Source organism: Xyrauchen texanus, chromosome 2 (genome assembly GCF_025860055.1).
Source record: "Xyrauchen texanus isolate HMW12.3.18 chromosome 2, RBS_HiC_50CHRs, whole genome shotgun sequence".
Classification (NCBI taxonomy): Eukaryota; Metazoa; Chordata; class Actinopteri; order Cypriniformes; family Catostomidae; genus Xyrauchen; species Xyrauchen texanus.
In genome coordinates this window covers 45,679,452-45,700,884 of record NC_068277.1, presented here as the reverse complement: position 1 = coordinate 45,700,884, position 21,433 = coordinate 45,679,452, and the positions used below count along the sequence as shown (strand labels likewise).

General features: G+C 39.6%; 1 protein-coding gene across 1 annotated transcript in view; it reads left to right on the top strand.

Moving 5' to 3' along the window:
- The window catches only part of tshz3b (teashirt zinc finger homeobox 3b), a 52,685-nt gene extending 31,559 nt beyond the window's left edge, over positions 1-21,126 (top strand). The window contains exon 3 of the mRNA XM_052153991.1: positions 15,994-21,126. Within this exon, the coding sequence (XP_052009951.1) occupies positions 15,994-19,400 (3,407 nt within the window). The 3' untranslated portion in view covers positions 19,401-21,126. The remainder of the gene's footprint in view (positions 1-15,993) is intronic.
- The last annotated feature ends 307 nt before the right edge of the window (positions 21,127-21,433 follow it).

Genomic DNA, 21,433 nt, shown 5'->3' with positions numbered 1-21,433 from the left:
TTGTTGAAAGAGTGCTGAAATGTGATTGATATGCAGCAATTTTGTTTCTCAGCCCTAAAATAGAAGCCAGAGAGTTTATTGCACCATTTTGTACAAATAATTGTGATACTTAAATGTATTATTATTATCATTATTAAAATTCAGTAAGATATTTCAGTATTGAATACATCCATGCAGTAGGGCTGGGCAATATAGCTACAAAAACTATATCTCGATATATTTAAGCCTGTTGACGACATGCGGTATATATCTCAATAATAATGTATTTGCTCTGCAATGGCATAATATATATACTGCATAATACTAAACTATTACTGTGAGACCCAGTCAACTGTATTATTAACATATAATACTGAATTATCATTATTATTATTTTGAGGATTAGATTTGTTTTATATTAAAGTAATATATGTCCTATTAACGTTTTTACGTATTGCTTTTATAAGACTCTGAAAGCATCAGTGTTTGTTTGACAGTTTACAGTCTTTAGAATCTGGTGACTCACTGTCATCTCATTTTCTGTTGTACTGTGCCACCTTTGCAGGTTTGTATATAACTTGTAGTGGTTACTAATGTGTGGAATTGAGCAAATGCTTGAACATGCAGTACTTTTCTTTCACAGTCCATGTGAACTTCTCTAAAAGTGCTAAAAACACAAGCCCGATAGCATACAACGTGTCACCCAATTATTCTGAAGAGCACACAGACCAAAGTTTATTTGTCTTTATTTGCATTTTTATAATCACATATGACCATGTCGCAATTTTGGTTTTATTTTGATTAATTGTGCAGCCCTGAAGGATTGTAAAATTAGTCTACTCATGCACTCTTTATGAAACTTAATGGCTACATAAAATGCACATTAAAATCATTGCAATATTCAAAATATTGCTTAATTTTATGGTGAATATTTATGTCATTTTATTTAATGACTTTGGCCATATTATTGTAACCAAATCATATTCATGCCCTTTAAAAATATGCATTTTAAAACAAAAATAAGCTTACATCCGTTCTGCATTTCTCAGTGTGTGTGTGTGTGTGTGTGTGTGTGTGTGTGTGTGTGTGTGTGTGTGTGTGTGTGTGTGTGTGTGTGTGTGTGTGTGTGTCATATATCAGTCCAACTGTCTGGATTGGTGGTGTCTTAATTGCACATCCTGTTTACATCCTATTGTGTTTCATTTCGGCACGTAGCACACAAGTGAAACCATTTTCCCTCCACTTTCTTCTCTATGTGTATAATATAGATTTTCCACTATTTCTGTTCATACTGTATATAGAATTGACACAAACAGGGGAAGAGAGAAGGGCAGGAGATAAAGATAGAGAAATAATGGCTCTATAGCATCACAGTGACCTGGCGAAGTTGGCCGACATTTCTAAACGTCTCAAAGCAAAGGTCCACGGCTGCGCCGGGACAGCTGTAATGAGAGCCATTCTCTCGTTAACAGTGGAAGCCTGTAAAGGGAGAGAAAAGGGTCCTCTGCCCTGGGCCCCGGTTTTATGAGCTGAGAGAATGTACTGCCAGAGACATGTCTGCTTATCTGGGAAAAAAAAGGAAGCCAGAGAGGATAAAATGAGGTTTCAAGCCTTGGTCTCACACATATACTGTGGGAAATGTGATATATACAACATTTCATTCTCCTAAATGTCGATGAGTCTTTAGCTTCTGGTATCTTATCTTTGTGTTTTAATCCTCCAGCTATTCCCTGACAGTTCTGAGAATTTTGTGAGAAAAAAAGTAAATACTTCTTTTATAGACCACCAACGTATTTCCCCACCCGTATTAAGTATGTGATATTAAGATCTTAAATCTTTTGCCAGCTACAGTGGGTGTGTAAGGGTGTGGGTGGGTGTCTCTCAGTGGAGGGACTGTGATGGCTTGTTTTCTTATTGCATCATTAGTTGAGGGGGTTGTGTTTACCAGGGCAGGCTGAACATTGTGGACATTAATGTGTCCTCCTGTGGTTTATGAGCCATTCAGAACACGTGCACACACACAGACACACATGTGCAATTGACAGTTTACGTGACAACATACTGTACAGTCGAAAGAATTTGCACACACACACTTTCTTATAACCTCAAGACACATATTTTATTTTCAGTATAAAAATGTGAAATGCGTTGAATGGATTCTACTTCCACAGCTATGTGAATGTGAATTGGCCTCATAGCTGTAGAAGCAAATACTATTAACAGAAGGCAAATTTGACTCGGAGGGTTAACGGCTGATAAGGTAGCTGCGTTTGTTGTTGGCACAGTAAACATTTTAATATTATTTAGGGGCATCCCAAAGAAAAGCAGCCCATTGATATGCAGCTGAACACTGTAACATTCCTGCCCTCTGCTTTCCATTAATATCCAGAGATTGAGTGGAGCATTAGCCCATAGCATCTGCAACAAGATGAGACTTACTCACTCGAAATGAACAAATCGAAGACAATGTTGTTTTTCCTGCCAAAACCAAGAGACCTTCTTTTCAACTGCTTTACAAACTGTCTCTCTTCCACTCATGTACATGTATACCCTTTGAATATGCATGTATTTTGTTCTCTGGTCAACAGTGGTAAACAAATTATAGGTTAGCTTCACATGAATCAGGCTACTGTGAATTTCCTCTGCAGTGCATCACTAGTTGGAAAGCTACTGCATTTGCAGCCTGGGTGTTTCTTTGATGATAGATTAAATGAAGTTCTTGACATTCAGCCTGATCTCATGAAAATTCAGAAAATATACCATAATGGCATTTTTTCAAAATGATATTACGTGATTCCTACTTTGATATCACGGCAGCTCCGAGGTGAAATGTCCACTGAGTGGTGCTAAAAGCAAATACAATTTTTTTCAAAACAGGTTTCAAAGGTTAATGCTTTATCGATTTTTTTATTATTTTGTAGTGCTTATATGACAATTTCGGCTCATGTCAACTCCCGTTCCCTCATTTTAGCTTCCACACAATTTGAATGTGCCAGAACAAGCATGTACATTTAGTTGGTTATATAATGCAAACGTGTTTAAATGTCAAGCTATCATTGTGTAGAGGACAGGGTGAAAAGTGTTTATGAACTGATCTTTTGTTTGTGATTTGTGTGAATTTTATTTGTAATTTGTTTATTGGTTCTAGAGTTTCACCAGAAAACTGCTACAATACGTACAATGAGTCAAGTAAAAATTATTTTGCTTAAGTGTACTTATTGTAATGTGATTCCATAAGACCAGTTTGGAAAAATTATTCACAATTTATTTTATGTGCAGGAGTCTGGTTTATTATTGCAATGCTCTGTTTTAACTATTGATCTCAGATCAGTTTTATCAGTGCTCCTCCTAATATTATCCACTGCAGTTAACCCTCCTATTGTCTTGTATTGAACAGGTAATATATTATTAAATGCGTTTACTAACATTATTTTAGATTATATGGTACAGTGGGGCTAAATGCCACCCAATGTTTAAAGACCTATTGGATATACATTTCTCCGAACACATTAGATGGCAGAATGAACCATTATGGCACCATTTTAAACCCCGGTAACACTGCAACAAATTGTTTGACATTAGTGGGAGGAATGGATTTGTTGTATTGGACGTGCAAAGTGATCCCATTTTGACTGCAGGAAAATGCAATAGAAATACATTTGTGAAATAGGCATGTACTCAATTTCTAACTCTAAAATGCACACTGTTGTTACAAGTAGAGTAAATCTGAAATTGTTGAAATCTAGTTCAGTTATTATAAAATGCCAAACGTAATTGAAATAAATATATATTAAGATATCATTGGCCAATGTTTTCAATAAGGGTCAAATCTGATCCAGTTGACAAAAGGTGGGTGCTGTTTTCTAAGACAAAGGAGGGTTAAAAGGGTAAAACTTACCCCAGCCCTGTGACCCAAGGTGGCAATAAATGGCTGTACTGTTGTACCCAGAGTGTTTCTTAAAGTGTCTCTCTGACTGGCTATTTTCAAAAGGGGGTGGGAGGGTGTGTGTGTGTGTTGGGGGGGTTGGGGGGTCTGGGTTCACATCACTTTTTATTAGCTTAATAAATCACCTTTGTTGTCAATCAAGGCACAGAGAATAATTGGATATGGTTGAAGCCTTGCGCGATGGATTATAAATCATTCCAGATTAAATTAAAAGATAATGCACAAACTTAATGGTTTGTGTTTTGCAGTCTAAATTGCCTCCGAGCAGTGTTGTTTTCTCGCTTTATTGTGTGCCGTTTTTCTCCCCTCTAAAACCTCACGCATTTCCCAGCCTTTTGCTGTGCTGCCTCTGCAGAGTCCAACTGCCTCGGTGCGTGTGTAATTTTCTTCATTTTATATGATGTGTCTGTGTGCCGATGTGTTGTTCCTATGTCTGGTTTTGTTTAGATTATGTGTCTGTTTTCACATCCGCCCCGCAGCTCGTCTCTCAAACGCAGCGTGAGCAATATCATAGACAATCAGTCCCCTCCCAGCTCATCTACACCCTCTGCCCTGTCGGCCTCCAAATCAGAATAAGGCAAATCTCTTTCTGTTTGCCTCCACGGCCCAGCTCGATGCTAACAGATTAACCCTGACATCCTCAACAAGCAGGGCTTGCTTCTCAGGTGCCATCCAATGAGAGGAGAAGGCGCGAGAGAGGGATAAGTCAACCCAATAAAGAGAGTAGCAGGAGCGAAGGAGGCAGAGGCAGAGAGGCTATATCCGGCATATTAGCGCCACGGCTGCCCTGTCCGTTTACGTGCTGACAGATCCACTATTATCATAATCGGCCAGAGAACATGACGGGACGCTGAAGTGATGATGTCGTTTTATTTACGGGCGAGGCACCCCCCTCCCCACCCCGCGCTTGCAGGCCACATACCCCGGTGGGCCTGCATGAGTGGGCGACTAGGTCAAATGACATCTTTTGATCAGAGCTGTCTAAAGAGATCAGAGGAGAGTGGCAGGTAATGGATACCCAGTGACACACTGAATGGAGAGAGCCAGCGACTAGATGACTGCTTGTCTACCATTAGGAGCATCTCTCGCTATCTCTCCCCTCTTTGCTTTTCAGGTCCACTCTCTCTGTGTATCTACACCTACCCTTCTACTCCTCTATCTCTCTCCCTCTCTCTTTCAAGGCCTTCAGATTGACGTTTTAACGTAGTACCTAAATCAGTGGACTGCCACTGGTAACACTCTGCATTATGGGTTGGAAAATGCCTATTATTTTGCTGCCTAACGTATCTGCCAAGTTCAGGGCTTGTGTACGTGGGTGAAACAGAGTGACTTTTTCATTTTAAATCAGAGATCGTCTATTTGCGTGTCTTGTGTTTTTGCATCAGACTGTTTTTGCATATTTATGTTGTCTATTTTGTATACTTTATATATTTTTCCTTTATGCACACACAGAAGTGTGTTTATATTGCGGTGTTAATATATGTTTTTATGTGTGTGTGTGGTAGCTGAGCCGAGTGAGGCCCTGGGGATCGCAGCAAGGCAGATCTGTTCTCTCCCATTACCCAGCAACCCTCTCTAATGGGAGACTGACACACTCCTGTGATTCTGAGTGGGACAGAGGGAAAGACAGAGGGAGGGATGAAGGGAAAGACATGTTATGGGTGGAATTACTGAAAGGGGAAGAGGAACAGCACAACTCACAGAGCAAAACAGAGATTCAAAAAGGGCTAGCTCAGTAAGATACACATGTAAACTCATTCAAAGACTATTGCCCCTCCCTCTCCCTCATTTTTGGCCTCTTGGGAGATCCCTGTTTGTTTGAGTGTGTGTGTGTGTGTGTGTGTGTGTGCGTGTGTGTGTGTGTCTGACCTCTGGTTGCCCTGTGCTTTAGGAATGTGACTTCTTCAAGTGGAGCACATCTGAATAACAAAGGCGGGCGGGTGGATCGTTTGCTGGAGATCATCGTCTCTCTGTTTTATAATTGTTTGTGGTGTCTGTTTGAGGGCTGCTATAGACAACAGTGCCTGTCTCCAGACTCATGCACACACACACATGTTGGTACTCCAATAATTATGAGGAATCTCCATAGACATAATTTTTTTACTGTAAAAATGATATATTCTATCCCCTAAACCTAACCCTCACAGAAACCTTTTGGCATTTTTACACTAGGGGTGTCCTCATAAACCACAATTATAGCATAATACCCTTGTAATTAATCCTGTGTAACCACAAAAAAAACAACTCTCTCTCTCACACACACATGCCAGACTGATCATTGATAAAGCAGAGTTCATCTATGCCCATATCTACATTAAATTATTACTATTTTCGCTATTTTTTTATTTTAATTAAAGTCATCAAAACCACGAAAAAACACAAATAAGTGGATTATGTAGTGATCAGAACTCTTATTTTTAGCTTTTTCAAGGTAATCACCCTTCTTGTCCATCTCATCCATAAAATGTGTTTTGTAAGAAAACATTCCTTCATTCAATTAACTCATTTCAAGCTTTTAAGAATATGACATTAGATCAGAAGGTTTTTAATATGAGAAACATAAATTCATTCCAGTGTTCCAATGTTTTTTCCTTTTCACAGATAGAGATAGACAAATATATACATGCATTTTTTCCTTATTGCTTTCGTATCTAGTCTGCACAGGTGAGCACAATGCACACTAAGCTGATCTAGTGTCACTTCCATACAGGAAACACCTGCTGCAAACATAGCTTTCAACTCCTGAACATTCGCTCATCATTCAAAGAACAGCTACTTTCACCATTGAGTTTCAGTGTGATATCCCGAAAAACGGATCATAGACCTGGGCCTCAAGTTAACCTCAGTTGGAATGGTAGTCTATTTTAAGCTGTGAATGTGTTCCTAGATGTTGTAGGTAAACAAAGGCTTGGCTATAAAACAGAAATAGCTTGGTTGTATTATTTTGTGAGGATGTCTTCAATTCGTCATTGCTTTGTTTGTGAGTGTATGACATTTTTAACTTAGAAAGGCCCACACAGAATCTGCAGATTTTCACCTAACTGGAACATCTGGTATTCACAGTTTCTACATATTTTTAGCCCATTGCATGCTCATTCTTTAAATATTTTGGCTAATTTGATTTTGCCCCATATAAATCAGTGAAGAAAATGTGGCAAAGGTCCTCTGTTTTCATCTGGACCTGCATATAAGTAAACAAGTATTTTCACACATTAAATATTAATGACATGAGCAGTAAGAATCAAACACCGTAGCTTTACCTCAGCAGGAGAACAAAAAGGGGTTCTTGATTGAATATGACACTAAATATAATATTTTTTAAGACTTAAAAAAAGAAATAGCTAATAACACAGTAAAAGGTAAAAACCATGGGAACTTCAATTTAGGGAATATTTTCAGTACAAAACATTTCTTTATGGAGTGAATGATGAAAACAAGTTGATGACAAAGCAATGTGCTTTGAACAGCTTCTAAGTTAAAAGTTTTTCATAAAAAAACGCAATGTTTCACCACTCTCATTATTTTTGGTTTAATGACATTTCATAAACAGGCTGTATTTCTTTAATAATGACATGACTAATATTTGTGCTGTTTTTGATCTAGTTGCTAGGCCATAGTGTATTTTTTACAAGACATGTCTGAGTCAAGAGAGTAGTTCATAACTGGAAAATGTGTCATGCTATTCACAAAAAATGTCTGCTGTGAAAATGGACACAACCGGCTTCTTTAATTTGTAATGCTTTTAATATTGAGATTAGCATCGCCTGTCCATGACTGTCAATCGGCATTGGGATATTTGTCATCGACACATCGACCTATTGCTCATCCTTCAATCCACATCTGCATAGCTTTACAGATCTCTGTGGAGAAGCTGAGGGGTGATTATAGCCTACTGAAACTAAAATACTAATTTCTTATCTAAGCTTTACTTTCGTAAGGGGATTGTCTTTATTTTTAAGAAACTACATTTTGTGGTAGCAGACTCTCCTCCAATCCATGTTTGAGACTGCTGTCTTTTTTTCAGTGTCTCTCTAACACTGAAGTGTTTATATCGGTTTTGCGAAAAATCTTCTGAAGATCTCGTACGGGGCTTTCTTGGCAAATGTTAATGTTCGATAGTGACTGATAGCCTTTTGAAAGAGGTGGAGTGTGTATTTACTTCTGAGAATTTTCCTGCTGTGCCCTTTTAAAGTCATGGTTCAAATATCTGAAGGAATAGATCCAAAAAGCACATCTTAGGTTTTTATTGGAGGTGACTCGAGAGGATATGGCTCCAAAATGATTTTGTCAACAGAACTGCTTTTGGTCAGGGAGTGATATGTAATTAAAGAAGTCAATGATCAAATTATATTTTCAGTTCAGCAGTTATTTTAACAATCAGTGATTGTTCTGTTTGCTTAAATTCTCACATCAGAGGTTAAAGACATGATCACTACCTCTACATTTCCTCAACGAGGGTTTTCTAAATGCCTGCATCAGCACCGAGGGTGTTGTTGAATATAAATCAACTTTTTGTTTGTATGTTGTTGTGTTGCACACGGATTATTTGTATGACTGAGTGCTCATGTGTGTGTTGGAGGCTGTCGAATCTTGATGCCGTGTAGGAGTGTTAACTCCAGTGGAGGTGCTATGGCAGCAGGGGGAAGCTCTGTTCTCCAGCGTGGTTACTGGTTGCTGTGCACATGCAGGGGGGGAGGGTGAGGGTGTGTAAACATACAAACACTGTCAGGGGCTCTTCCACTGAGTGGCATGAGCGGGCGATTAGCCGTGCTAGCGTCTGTGTTTACCAGCTCTCTCTCTCAGTTCTGCCAGTGCTGATGCACCTCCAGCCCTGTTTCTTTTCTTTAATCCAAACCAGCTTGCTTGCTCTCTCGCTTACTTTCACTCTCAAATATCACCTCTCCTTTTCACATTATTAGAACAAAATATGCAAAGATTTTAAAGGTTTGTAGTAGTATATACACTCACCTAAAGGATTATTAGGAACACCATACTAATACTGTGTTTGACCCCCTTTCGCCTTCAGAACTGCCTTAATTCTACGTGGCATTGATTCAACAAGGTGCTGAAAGCATTCTTTAGAAATGTTGGTCCATATTGATAGGATAGCATCTTGCAGTTGATGGAGATTTGTGGGATGCACATCCAGGGCACGAAGCTCCCGTTCCACCACATCCCAAAGATGCTCTATTGGGTTGAGATCTGGTGACTGTGGGGGCTATTTTAGTACAGTGAACTCATTGTCATGTTCAAGAAACCAATTTGAAATGATTCGAGCTTTGTGACATGGTGCATTATCCTGCTGGAAGTAGCCATCAGAGGATGGGTACATGGTGGCCATAAAGGGATGGATATGGTCAGAAACAATGCTCAGGTAGGCCGTGGCATTTAAACGATGCCCAATTGGCACTAAGGGGCCTAAAGTGTGCCAAGAAATCATCCCCACACCATTACACCACCACCACCAGCCTGCACAGTGGTAACAAGGCATGATGGATCCATGTTCTCATTCTGTTTACGCCAAATTCTGACTCTACCATCTGAATGTCTCAACAGAAATTGAGACTCATCAGACCAGGCAACATTTTTCCAGTCTTCAACTGTCCAATTTTGGTGAGCTCTTGCAAATTGTAGCCTCTTTTTCCTATTTGTAGTGGAGATGAGTGGTACCCGGTGGAGTCTTCTGCTGTTGTAGCCCATGCGCCTCAAGGTTGTGCGTGTTGTGGCTTCACAAATGCTTTGCTGCATACCTCGGTTGTAACGAGTGGTTATTTCAGGCAAAGTTGATCTTCTATCAGCTTGAATCAGTCGGCCCATTCTCCTCTGACCTCTGGCATCAACAAGGCATTTTCGCCCACAGGACTGCCGCATACTGGATGTTTTTCCCTTTTCACACCATTCTTTGTAAACCCTAGAAATGGTTGTGCGTGAAAAACCCAGTAACTGAGCAGATTGTGAAATACTCAGACCGGCCCGTCTGGCACCAACAACCATGCCACGCTTAAATCACCTTTCTTTCCCATTCTGACATTCAGTTTGGAGTTCAGGAGATTGTCTTGACCAGGACCCAAACCCCTAAATGCATTGAAGCAACTGCCATGTGATTGGTTGATTAGATAATTGCATTAATGAGAAATTTAACAGGTGTTCCTAATAATCCTTTAGGTGAGTGTATGTATCGGCAAGGTCAATAAATCTGCCGATATTCAGAATTTGTTCATTATCAGCATCGGCCAATACATTTTCCCCTTTAGCCGATTTGTTTCTTGAGGGCACTTAGAATCGCCTGCTTGCATGTGAAGTGGCTGAGACATGTAAACAACCAGTCACAGTTAGTTTTGTTGTTGTGTGCCATTGTGTTACTACAATAATAGACCGGTGTGCAACATAATGTCCGTTTAAACGGTCCACATATCAGAGCCGCGTCACACATTTTAACTCATAATGTTAAAGTGCTCACCTGTTTCATTGGCCGTCTCTCTCCTCAACAGTTCTCTGCAACTTTTAACTGTCTTGTCAAGCATGCGATCCAGGCTGTTTAAACTGTCAGGAGATTTCTACTCGTGGTGTATCCACATGAGTTTGTGAGTGCAACTTCAAAGTAAAAGCGCTTCTCGTGCACTATATGTAAATGTCTGTTTCACTATGCACTGAATGTACAATTGGTTTGATTCTGTATTTTTTTTTAGAAAATACGATTGCTAACGTGGACATGACATCCATGGTTGATGTACTACGGTGTGTACTGTTATCCCTCTCTTCCTAATATATTAACAATTTCTTCATGTGCAAATAAATTACAAAAATGTGATGACTGAACAGAAATCTGACGAAACTGATTTTTAAAATACAATATGATTTTTTTACAAAGATAAAGTTTAGTGTGAAATTGAGTAAATATTGTGATAAATAAGATTGTATTAATGTTTTAGCAATTTTATGTTTATGTTATTTAATATATTAAAACTGTGTGATGTATTGGCATTGTATCAGCCTATTGGCCACCCTGCTATCTGGATGTTGGCATCGGCCATTAAAAAAAAAACGGTCGATCACTAGTCTGTAGTGTATGTTAATAATTCTTAGCGTACTCATTGTTTTGGAAATCTGTTGTAAAGGAATATTCCTGAGATACAGCATTTACAATTTAATATGTATGTATTGTCTTTAAAGCATGCAGTCGATTACCACAGCTTTTGTAACAATGAGCACAGGAACATAAGGAGCAATTTGCTGATACATATAAAAAAAAAAAAAATCAGCTTATTAAATAATGCAATAAAACTGCGATTACTCGAGACTTGATTTTTCCCTGCTTTTGACGTCAAAAAGTAAACAGACATGCATGCACTTGATAAACTGGCATGAACTCCGGAAAGGTGTTTACATGCATTGTGTAATCGTATACCTGAATGGATCATTTTTTGCCTATGACTTTACCCCAATAAAAGAAAACCGTTTAAGGTTTTACATGACCTTACACATACGGCTTAAGCATAATTGTCTTGCCATGTAAACCTATAGCAGTCAAGCATGCTGCACTGTAAATAACTATTTTAATATTTGTCTATGGACATTAGTTTAAAAAAATATTCCTTACAGTAAATTATATCAGAAATATTTGATCTCTATCTTTTTTCCGAGACAATGCAGTGAAATAGAACTCGTTATGGTTATAGCCATGGTAACTATCGCTCGGTAAAGGCCAAGCATTCTATAAACAAAACATCAATGAATCCATAGGTAGAAACCCCTTATCTGCATCAGCTGTTTTCTTTCTTTTGTTTTCTCTCTGTAACACTCTTCTATCCATCCAATCCATCTCAATGTGCTGTTTGTGGACTGGGCAGGGAAAGCTGGCTAGAGTGGTCTTACTGAGCTTTCTCTCTGGCTAGCCTTGAAGCAGGGCCTCCATCAGTCAGTAGGCCTGGTCGATGGGGCGTCACTTTGGAATCGATGGCACGCCTGTCTGCTTCGTCCCTTCTCTGTCCAGCCATGCCCTCTCGCCCACCCCTGCGCAGGACACACACACATCTCCTCTAACATCCACATGTATGCGTACACGTCTGGCCTCCCCACCAATTTGTCTGTGCATGTCAAATTGAAATAATTAAGCATTATTGATCTCAGATTCAATTAACTTCATTAACACGGGTCATGATAGCCGAGGAGAGATGGATGGGAGGTGAGGAAAGGAGTGTGGGAGGAGGAGGAGAGGAAAGAGGAGAAGAGCAGTGGATTGGCGCTATCTCATATTCTCCAGCCACACACAGACAGCCTGTCTGCTTAAGGCTACAAACCATTTTCCTCTTAATGATATCACATTGCAGATAGTGGCATATTAGAGAGAGTTACCTCCCATTATAAATGTGGGCTTTAGGGGCTATATATAGCAGCTTTAATTACCAACTACTCACTCTTTCACTCTCTCCAGCTCATCTGCACACCCAGAAGTATTGGACTGGGCTGCCGACTTCAGCTGCTGTCTGTATCAGTGAGGCCGATTGCAAACAAGAACAAATGCCTGCAGATGAGGAATGTTAAATTGGTTCACACATATAGTTGTACATTTTCCTTGCACCGTAAGAAACATACCTTAGAAATACACGACAATCTGTTCTATTCTAACTTTTTACTTTTGCGCACACTGTCCATCGTAGAGCAGATTAGTGATAGACCATTTTACAGACCAGACAGATTAATTGGCTGATATTTGGCCATTTTGATAATATCTGCATATGGTAACTATGCTTGCTTGGCAGATTAGCAAATACGTAATGCTTAATGCATATTTTCTGTTGACATGTTTTAGTGAATTTTGAGTAAATATAAAAATAAGGGGTTTCATTTGCTATTATTATGTGTGTGTGTGTGTGTATATATATATATATATATATATATATATATATACACACATCAGCCACCTTGCTTTTTACATTTCTGCCATTGGAAAATCCACATTGGTCAACCACTAGAATAGATTACAAAGCTTTCTACAAAGTTCTAGAAATATCCTGTGTACTTGAGTATTACAAACTAATTTATTGAAATTTATAAGAACACCTTAGTTCCTGAAATAATTCTAAAGATTACACATTGTTTTGAAACAAACTTGCATAGCTCTCAGTTTTGTCAGCATTCAGTCTTGTTCTTTTGATGAAATGTCTTGGGCATATTTTTATAACCTGGATATGTATTAAGGTTTCCACTCACTCTTATATTTTTGCAGATAGTATGTGTTCTAATAGTCCAGACCCAGACGACCATCCGAATTTGCAAGGTTACGCTTTCCACTGCTTTAGAAAACAGCATTCTCTGCTGGTTGTCTCCCTGGACATCCAAGTGTAAATTAGATCAAGTTCTTCTTCCAATCTGATGCCAAATCATTGGGAGGTCATTCTCATTTTACCTCCCCACCCCCACTCTTGGATCAAAGCATCATGTTTTCTAATTAAAACAGCACCTGTGTGGTGTGGCTAGGCCTGGACCAGAGCATTGGCTTCAGGAGGTCCAAGGATGAAATCTCAATATTGTTCCCAGCCAGAACACACAGACTCTGGGTACACTGGGGACTTGGGAACCTGAATTACAGCCAGACCATGCACCAACACTTTGTGTGTGTGTGTGTGTGTAGGTCGCAGATTATTTCTCTCTTTAGCCCCTGTCTATACTTTCTTCTCGCCTTTTTCCACCCCTCTCAGGTTACCTGATAGCCGGGGGGGATTGTTGTGTTGTCAAGCTGAGATAATTGTGTGTTTGGTGTCAGAAAATGAATTTTGAACAAAATACGCACACATTCAGATTTGCTGTAAGGCGTACACCTACTCACCGGTAATACTTATACTCAGTGCTACACATACAGTCAAGTTCACTTCAAGGTTACATCAAGACAGGTTTGCTTACACTTAAAGTGATGAGCAAACACTTTTCTCTCTCGTGTACTTATTCTTTTCTCCCACCAGCACCTGACCCTCCTTTTAACTTTAATTACCAGCTAATAATTTTGTGTTCAAGGTTGACCTTAAATTTGAACATGTAGTGGTTTACTGGGAGTTAAAGATGTCATGGTACAACTGCCACCTTTTATGTCCATGCGTATATGTGTTGAAAACATTGTGAGGAGGTATAAAATCAGTGTATGTATTTGAAGGAAGGGGATTTTACATTGCTATATGGCCTTGATGTAAAGCTAGGCTTCTTCTGCTTCCTGAACGAAGGCATTGTTCTCTTAAACAGCTGTCGTTTTGGCTGATTCAGAACAGATGGCCATGTGTGAGCTTGTGCATGAATGTTTGTGTGTGCTGCACGATCACAGTTGGTTGTGATTTGTGTAGGGGTGACTCAATTTCACAGACTGGCTGTGATGTGTGTAAGAAGATGGATCCTAATAATAATGCTTTAAAAAAATCTTGTCTTGAAAATAAAAAAAAAAGATTTTTTTCTTTGTCCTAGAACTTTTTTTGCATTTCACTTTTATACCAAAATGCACAGTTCAGATATCTAACTATATCATATTTACAATTTACACTAGAAAGAAAATAAATATTACATTATTTTTGGATTTTTCAGTTTAATTGTATTTTGTAAAAAAATTATGATGATAATAATAAAGTAATATTAAAAAGTAATAATTTCAAATGAATAGTAAATATGAATCAGACATGAGGTATGTACAGTACAACCAGGAAATAAAAATAATTTTGTGCCTTTGCCAAACCCTTGGCATCATTCTGCAGAGAGCTACAAAATGTCTGTCCTTGTTTTGATGGCACTCGTTGTAATCTTTTCATTTTATTTGTTACATGACCAACATGGTTGCAACATGACAGTGTCTTGTGTGTGTGCGTGCATGTGTGCATGTGTGTGTGTGTGTGTGTGTGTGTGTGTCTCAAGGACAGCTTAAATCCCTTTAGTAACCTAAAAGAGGTTTTTGCGGTTCTTATATTAATTTATAAAATTGTTCAATAGTTGATTTTCAAACTCTTGTCTTTATTGAGCAAAGGCTGGAGTATCAAATGTCCCTTTTAGTCAAATTGACATATTATATTTAGAATAAAATCTATCTGCTGTGTGTTGAAGTTTTGGCATGACTAGTTTGACAGTTGTGGTATTAAGACAAGATAGAAAGTGTTCACAGAAAACCAATGTGACCAATGGAGTATCCTCTCCCTCCATTGTTTACATACCTGGTCAAAAAGTGTAATTAACAGGCACAGTAAGGAATGTACGGACAGTTCAGTGTATTACATTTCTCATGCTGTCTCTCTTTCTCTTTCCCTGTCTTTTTGCACTTGCACCGAAGTTAAAAAGAATGTTTTTTTATCTTGCTGCTTTGCACATAACGTGACCATATTTAATGAGCAGTTGCATTCTCCAGGCTAAACTGTAAATAATAACTTTCAACTTTCTAATCTTTCGTAATTGACGCAAATGTGTTTGTTGCAAGGATTTTTATGTCGGAAATGTACATACAATCATATTATATTTACAAGCAGGCGAGCCTTAGCTGGGTAATGAGTGAGAATGCTTTCTTAATTTAAATGGTGAGTGTCTCTGTTTGGGAATGTATTAGGGGCTGCTGAAGAAGCGTAAGACATATTAATTGACAGACAGGAACTGCTGTCTCTGAGGTTGATATAAGTAATTTATTACTTCAGAAACGAATGCCACCTCCAGAATGTGCTTCATTAATTTCAAATTTAGCTTTAATTTCAAGCTGTTGCCCCTTGAGAAGAATAAGGTGGAAACTTCAGTTTTTAAACCCCTCCTCCTCTTTTTTTGTCTCACTCTTTTTTCAGAACAAAGGAAGGGAGGAACATTACTTCATTCCATGTGGCAATGTTATGCAATAGGAAAGTAGAGAAGGAATTACTGCAACAGTTTATGATATGAAAATGCCTGGCTGATTGTTTTTTTTTTTGTCAGTGCTGGAGGGAAACACTGATGCCTGACATCTCTATCATCTGTCTATCCACCATAGTAGGCAATGTATTTTGTGCATATCATTGGTCACTGTGATAACTTGTCTTTTCTTTCTTTTCTTTTTTTATCTCTTTTCATACCTGCAGCGTATGTGCCAGAGGAGCTGAAGGAGGCTGCCTTACTAGATGAGGATGTCGAAGGAGACGATTCAGCTCTAGAGGAGGAACCTGCCATGAAGTATTTGTGCCAAGACAAGGACTTACTCCTTAAAGACAGAACAGGCTTCCACGAGTCTCCACCTGCTGATTTCTCCAGCCATGAGATGGACAGCGAGTCACACCTGAGTGAGACTAGTGACCGTATGTCAGACTTTGAGAGTGCATCAGTAAAAAATGAAGAGGAAAGCTCAGCCAAGGAGCCTATCACCTCACTTTCTTCAACTTCATCTATGATGATGACAACAACCGCCATGCCAAGCAGTGAGGAGGTGGCACCGTTAGGCCCTGACAGCCTTGAGCAGATGAAAGCTATCTACACTAGCTTTCTGACCAACTCCTACTGGTCATCTCTGAACTTGAATATGACTCAGCAGCCAGCAGAAAAGCCCCCACGTAGTCACAGTAGTAGCAGCAGCAGTAGTAGCAGCAGCAGTAGCTGTGGTAGTGGAGGTTATGACTGGCACCAGAAAGCCGTGGCTAAGACCTTACAGCATGTTTCGCAGAACCAAAATAGACTGCTGCACCCAGCATCCGAGCCAAACCTATTTAGTACTGTGCAGCTTTACCGACAGAGCACAAAACTGTATGGCTCCATCTTCACTGGTGCAAGCAAGTTCCGTTGCAAAGACTGCAGTGCTGCTTATGACACTCTGGTCGAGCTCACGGTACACATGAATGAGACAGGTCACTATCGAGATGACAACCATGAGACAGACAGGGAAGGTACCAAGCGCTGGTCAAAGCCTCGCAAGCGTTCCCTCCTGGAGATGGAAGGAAAAGAGGATGCACAGAAAGTTCTTAAGTGCATGTACTGTGGTCATTCTTTTGAGTCACTGCAGGACCTTAGTGTTCACATGATCAAGACGAAACACTACCAGAAAGTGCCTCTTAAGGAACCTGTAACACCGGTGGCAGCCAAGATTATTTCCTCAGCTCGTAAAAGAGCCCCCATTGAACTAGAACTCCCCAGCTCACCAGACTCAAATGGTGGCACCCCCAAGCCCTCTTTATCTGACCCCAGTGACCTTCTGCAAAAGACTCATAATCCCTACATCACACCCAACAATCGGTATGGACACCAGAATGGTGCAAGCTATGCATGGCAGTTTGAGTCACAGAAATCCCAGATCCTGAAGTGTATGGAGTGTGGAAGCTCACATGACACACTTCAGGAGCTAACAGCCCATATGATGGTCACAGGTCACTTCATCAAGGTCACTAACTCAGCAATCAAGAAAGGCAAACCTATCATGGAGTCAATACCCACAACTGCCCCTAACACCGTACCAACTAATGAAGACAAAGTACAGTCAGTTCCACTAGCTGCCACCGCATTCTCCCCACCACCACCTGCACCTCCTCCCCCTAGTATTTCCCCTTCTATCACACCCATGGAGATAAAAAAGGAAGAGAAGGAAGTAGAATGTTCCCACGAGCCAAATAATAGCAACAAAGAAAAGAAGGGAACAGAAAGTGAGACAGAAGAAAAGTTTGAAGTTTCATCCAAATATCCATACTTGACAGAGAAAGATCTTGAAGAAAGCCCAAAGGGGGGATTTGACATTCTGAAGTCTCTAGAGAATACAGTAACATCTGCTATCAACAAAGCACAGAATGGCACACCCAGCTGGGGAGGCTACCCCAGTATCCATGCTGCCTACCAGCTTCCAAACATTATGAAACTTTCTCTGCGCAACTCAGGGAAAAGTTCCCCTTTGAAATACATGTTTTCTGGAGAAGAAATTCTGTCTCCAACCAAAATCCAAACACTAATCTCTCCACCTAGTTGCCAAACATCCCCTTTGCCCAAAAACAACTTCCATGCAATGGAGGAGCTTGTCAAAAAAGTGACAGAAAAAGTGGCCAAAGTAGAGGAGAAGATGCGGGATCCTGGAGCTAGGACATCTCCACTTAGACGGACCACTCCTTCTCCTTGTAGTAGTGATGCAGGAGAATCTGCTAGAGGGGAGTCCCCCAAGGAAAGAAGAGGAGCCAAAACCCCTGAGGCCAATGGTGATGGAAACACTCACAAAGACTCAAATAGTAATGCTTTCACAAAAGAATCTCTGGAAAATGGCACTGACCATGTCGTCAAAACCCCTGTTTCCACCTTAAGCAGCAGCACTGCTATCATAACTGACCATCCTCCAGAGCAGCCATTTGTCAACCCTTTAAGTGCGCTTCAGTCTGTCATGAATGTTCACCTTGGCAAAGCTGCCAAACCTGCTCTGCCATCCCTTGACCCCATGAGCATGCTTTTCAAGATGAGCAACAGCCTGGCCGAGAAGGCAGCTGTAGCTGCCTCCACTCCTTCTCAGACCAAAAAAACAAACGAGCATCTGGATCGCTACTTCTACCACATCAACAATGACCAGCCTATTGATCTGACCAAAGGCAAGAGCGATAAGAGCAACTCCCTGGGATCTGCTGCCCTGTCCTCCACCACCTCCACTCCCACCTCAATTTCACCCTCATCAACCATCACCATGACCAAGGCCTCATCTGCAGTTGCTTCATTCATGTCAAACTCACCTCTGCGTGAGAATGCCCTGTCTGACATCTCTGATATGTTACGCAACCTCACAGAGAACCACACATCCAAGTCCTCCACACCAACAAGTCTTTCAGAGCGCTCTGATATAGATGGGTCAACACCTGAGGAATCAGAGGAGATTTCTCCTGCTCAGAAACGTAAAGGCCGGCAGTCCAACTGGAATCCTCAGCATCTACTTATCCTGCAGGCACAGTTTGCCTCCAGTTTGAGGCAAACAGGTGATGGCAAGTACATTATGTCAGACCTCAGTCCACAGGAACGCATGCATATTTCCCGCTTTACTGGCCTCTCAATGACTACCATCAGCCACTGGCTGGCCAACGTCAAATACCAGCTGAGACGGACAGGTGGCACAAAATTCTTGAAAAATCTTGACTCTGGCCACCCTGTCTTCTTCTGTAGTGACTGTGCATCACAAATCCGTTCCCCCTCCACCTATGTTAGCCATCTTGAGTCACATCTGGGCTTCCGGCTCAGGGACCTGGCTAAGTTATCAGGAGAGCAACTAGTTAGCCAGATCTCACGCCACACCAAGGGGCTCTCTGAGAAACTGCTCGCAGCCCAGGTGCTTTCTTTGGCCCATTCAATCCCCAACCCCAGTCCTCAATCACTCTCCCCGTCCCCTTCCCAAGATGAGGAGACTAATGGCACTTCATATCAGTGTAAACTGTGTAACCGGACTTTTGCCAGTAAGCACGCTGTCAAGCTCCATCTGAGTAAGACCCATGGTAAATCACCTGAGGACCATCTTATGTATGTTAGTGAACTTGAGAAACATTAGCGATGGGCAAGGACAAAACTGTCTCTCATCTGTATATCTCTGTTTTTTTTTTTCCAAGCCTTTCCAATTAACATTTCTTATGTATATATATATATATATATATATATATATATATATATATATAAAAGAACTGCAAGTAACTACCGAAGAACTAACTGCACATAGATGCCAGAACACTACTGTTTAGTTTTGGCACATCTTTTGAAGTTTTCCTCTGGGGAACACTCATTAAGCCCCAGAGACATTCACTTTGTGCATTTTTAGTTAAAAATTTAAAACATAGAAAAACAAATGATAATTTTCTAAATGTGCAGTGTTGAGTAAAGAGGTGCTTTTGTCACTTGTAAAATATGAAGGTAAATAAAAAAAATACTTAAAATGAAGTTGTATGTATTTAAAAGTTGTGTAAATTGGATTTTTTGGCATCGTTGAGATGCAGTAAGCTGCATGCTTTAATGAAATGGTTTAGTTCAATATTTGATAACTAAATCTGGGCTTTTCTTTATCTCTCTCTCTCTTCTTCTCTTATTTTTCTTTTTTTTTTTTTACATTGACATAAGTATGCTGGTGTCACCAGAAAAAAAAAAAAACATTTAACCCTCTGAGTACGTAAATTAAAAATATAAATAAAAAAGAGAGAAATTAGAGATTGGAAATTGCCAAGTTCATATGAGTTGGGGCAGGCAAGTTCTAGGTTATTTTGACCAGTCAATAATCACATCATCTGATAAATCATTTCTTATACTCCAACAGTGTGTGCAGTGCAGAAATATATGTGAATCCAAAATACGGTCTTTTAGTTTCCTCAATTCAGGGGCCTTTATGAATTCAGGACGGTGTAAAAATATGTACATAAAACATATAAACTAATTTCTGTCTAAATTATGCATCATTTTATATTTTTTTTAATTTAAGACGAGTATGACTATCTACTGGTGCACAATATATGAAGACATTAATGAAAATGTTTTGCACAATAGTTTTATAAATATGTTATTTAATTAGATGATATGAAAACGAGATGAAAAAAGTAATAAAAAGTAACACCCTAAAGTTTTATTTCCACCTCGTGCTCAAAGGGTTAAACTTCTTGAACAAGACTGTACCATCATTTCACTTAAATGGTTGTACAATAAGATGCTACTATATTATGTAAGGAGGAATTCCACAATGTAACCTTTTATTTATAAACACTCTTGGTTGTTTCTTATTGTAGAATGCCTTTTTGATTGGTATCTTTTCTTTCGTTGTTTTGTCTTAATTATTTCTCCATAAAACCACACTGCAGCTTTTTCATTTTTGGGGATATGAAAGGTAACTATGGTTACCTTACCTCCAACTGACAGTTCTGCGACATTTTGGCAGTTAATTTACTGAAGTAACTGACAGCTGCCAGTGAATGGAAATCGTATGTGTAAAATATTGGCATGTTAACAGCACAGGCACTGTTATGCATTCTGTGCTATGTTTCTTTTTGTTGTTGTTGACAATGAAGCACTCATTATATGACTTCATATAAAAAATTTCTACTGCAGCATTAAATTGAAACTGTTTTTTTTTTTCTTTGCAATAACTTGATGTGTCATGGCTCACAAGCCTGTCGGGCGCCAGGGATAAGAAATGAGAAGATTAAAGAGAGCTGCTGTCAGTTAAATAGCAGACAACAAGTGTGTGAAAAGAGTGTTGTGTGGCAGTAATGGTCAACCACCAGATGTGAGCATTTTACTATCAGCCAGGTGTGTGTGTGTGTAAACATCTATTGTTGATCTCTGAAGAATTAAATGTTTATCACTGATGCTGCAGAATTTACAGTAGTGGCATCATATGTTTTATCCAGATCTATAATTTCACTCCTCTCATCTAATGCCCTGCTTGGTGATACACTGACTCACAAAGTCTCCTAATATGGTTTAACTAGGGAAGCATCAGACAATGTAAAGAGCAATGTGCCTTTCTGTCTCTACAATGGAATCTATAAGGTAATTGCTCTGACATTAACTTCCCTTTTTTACAATTTTGACTATTGTAATTAG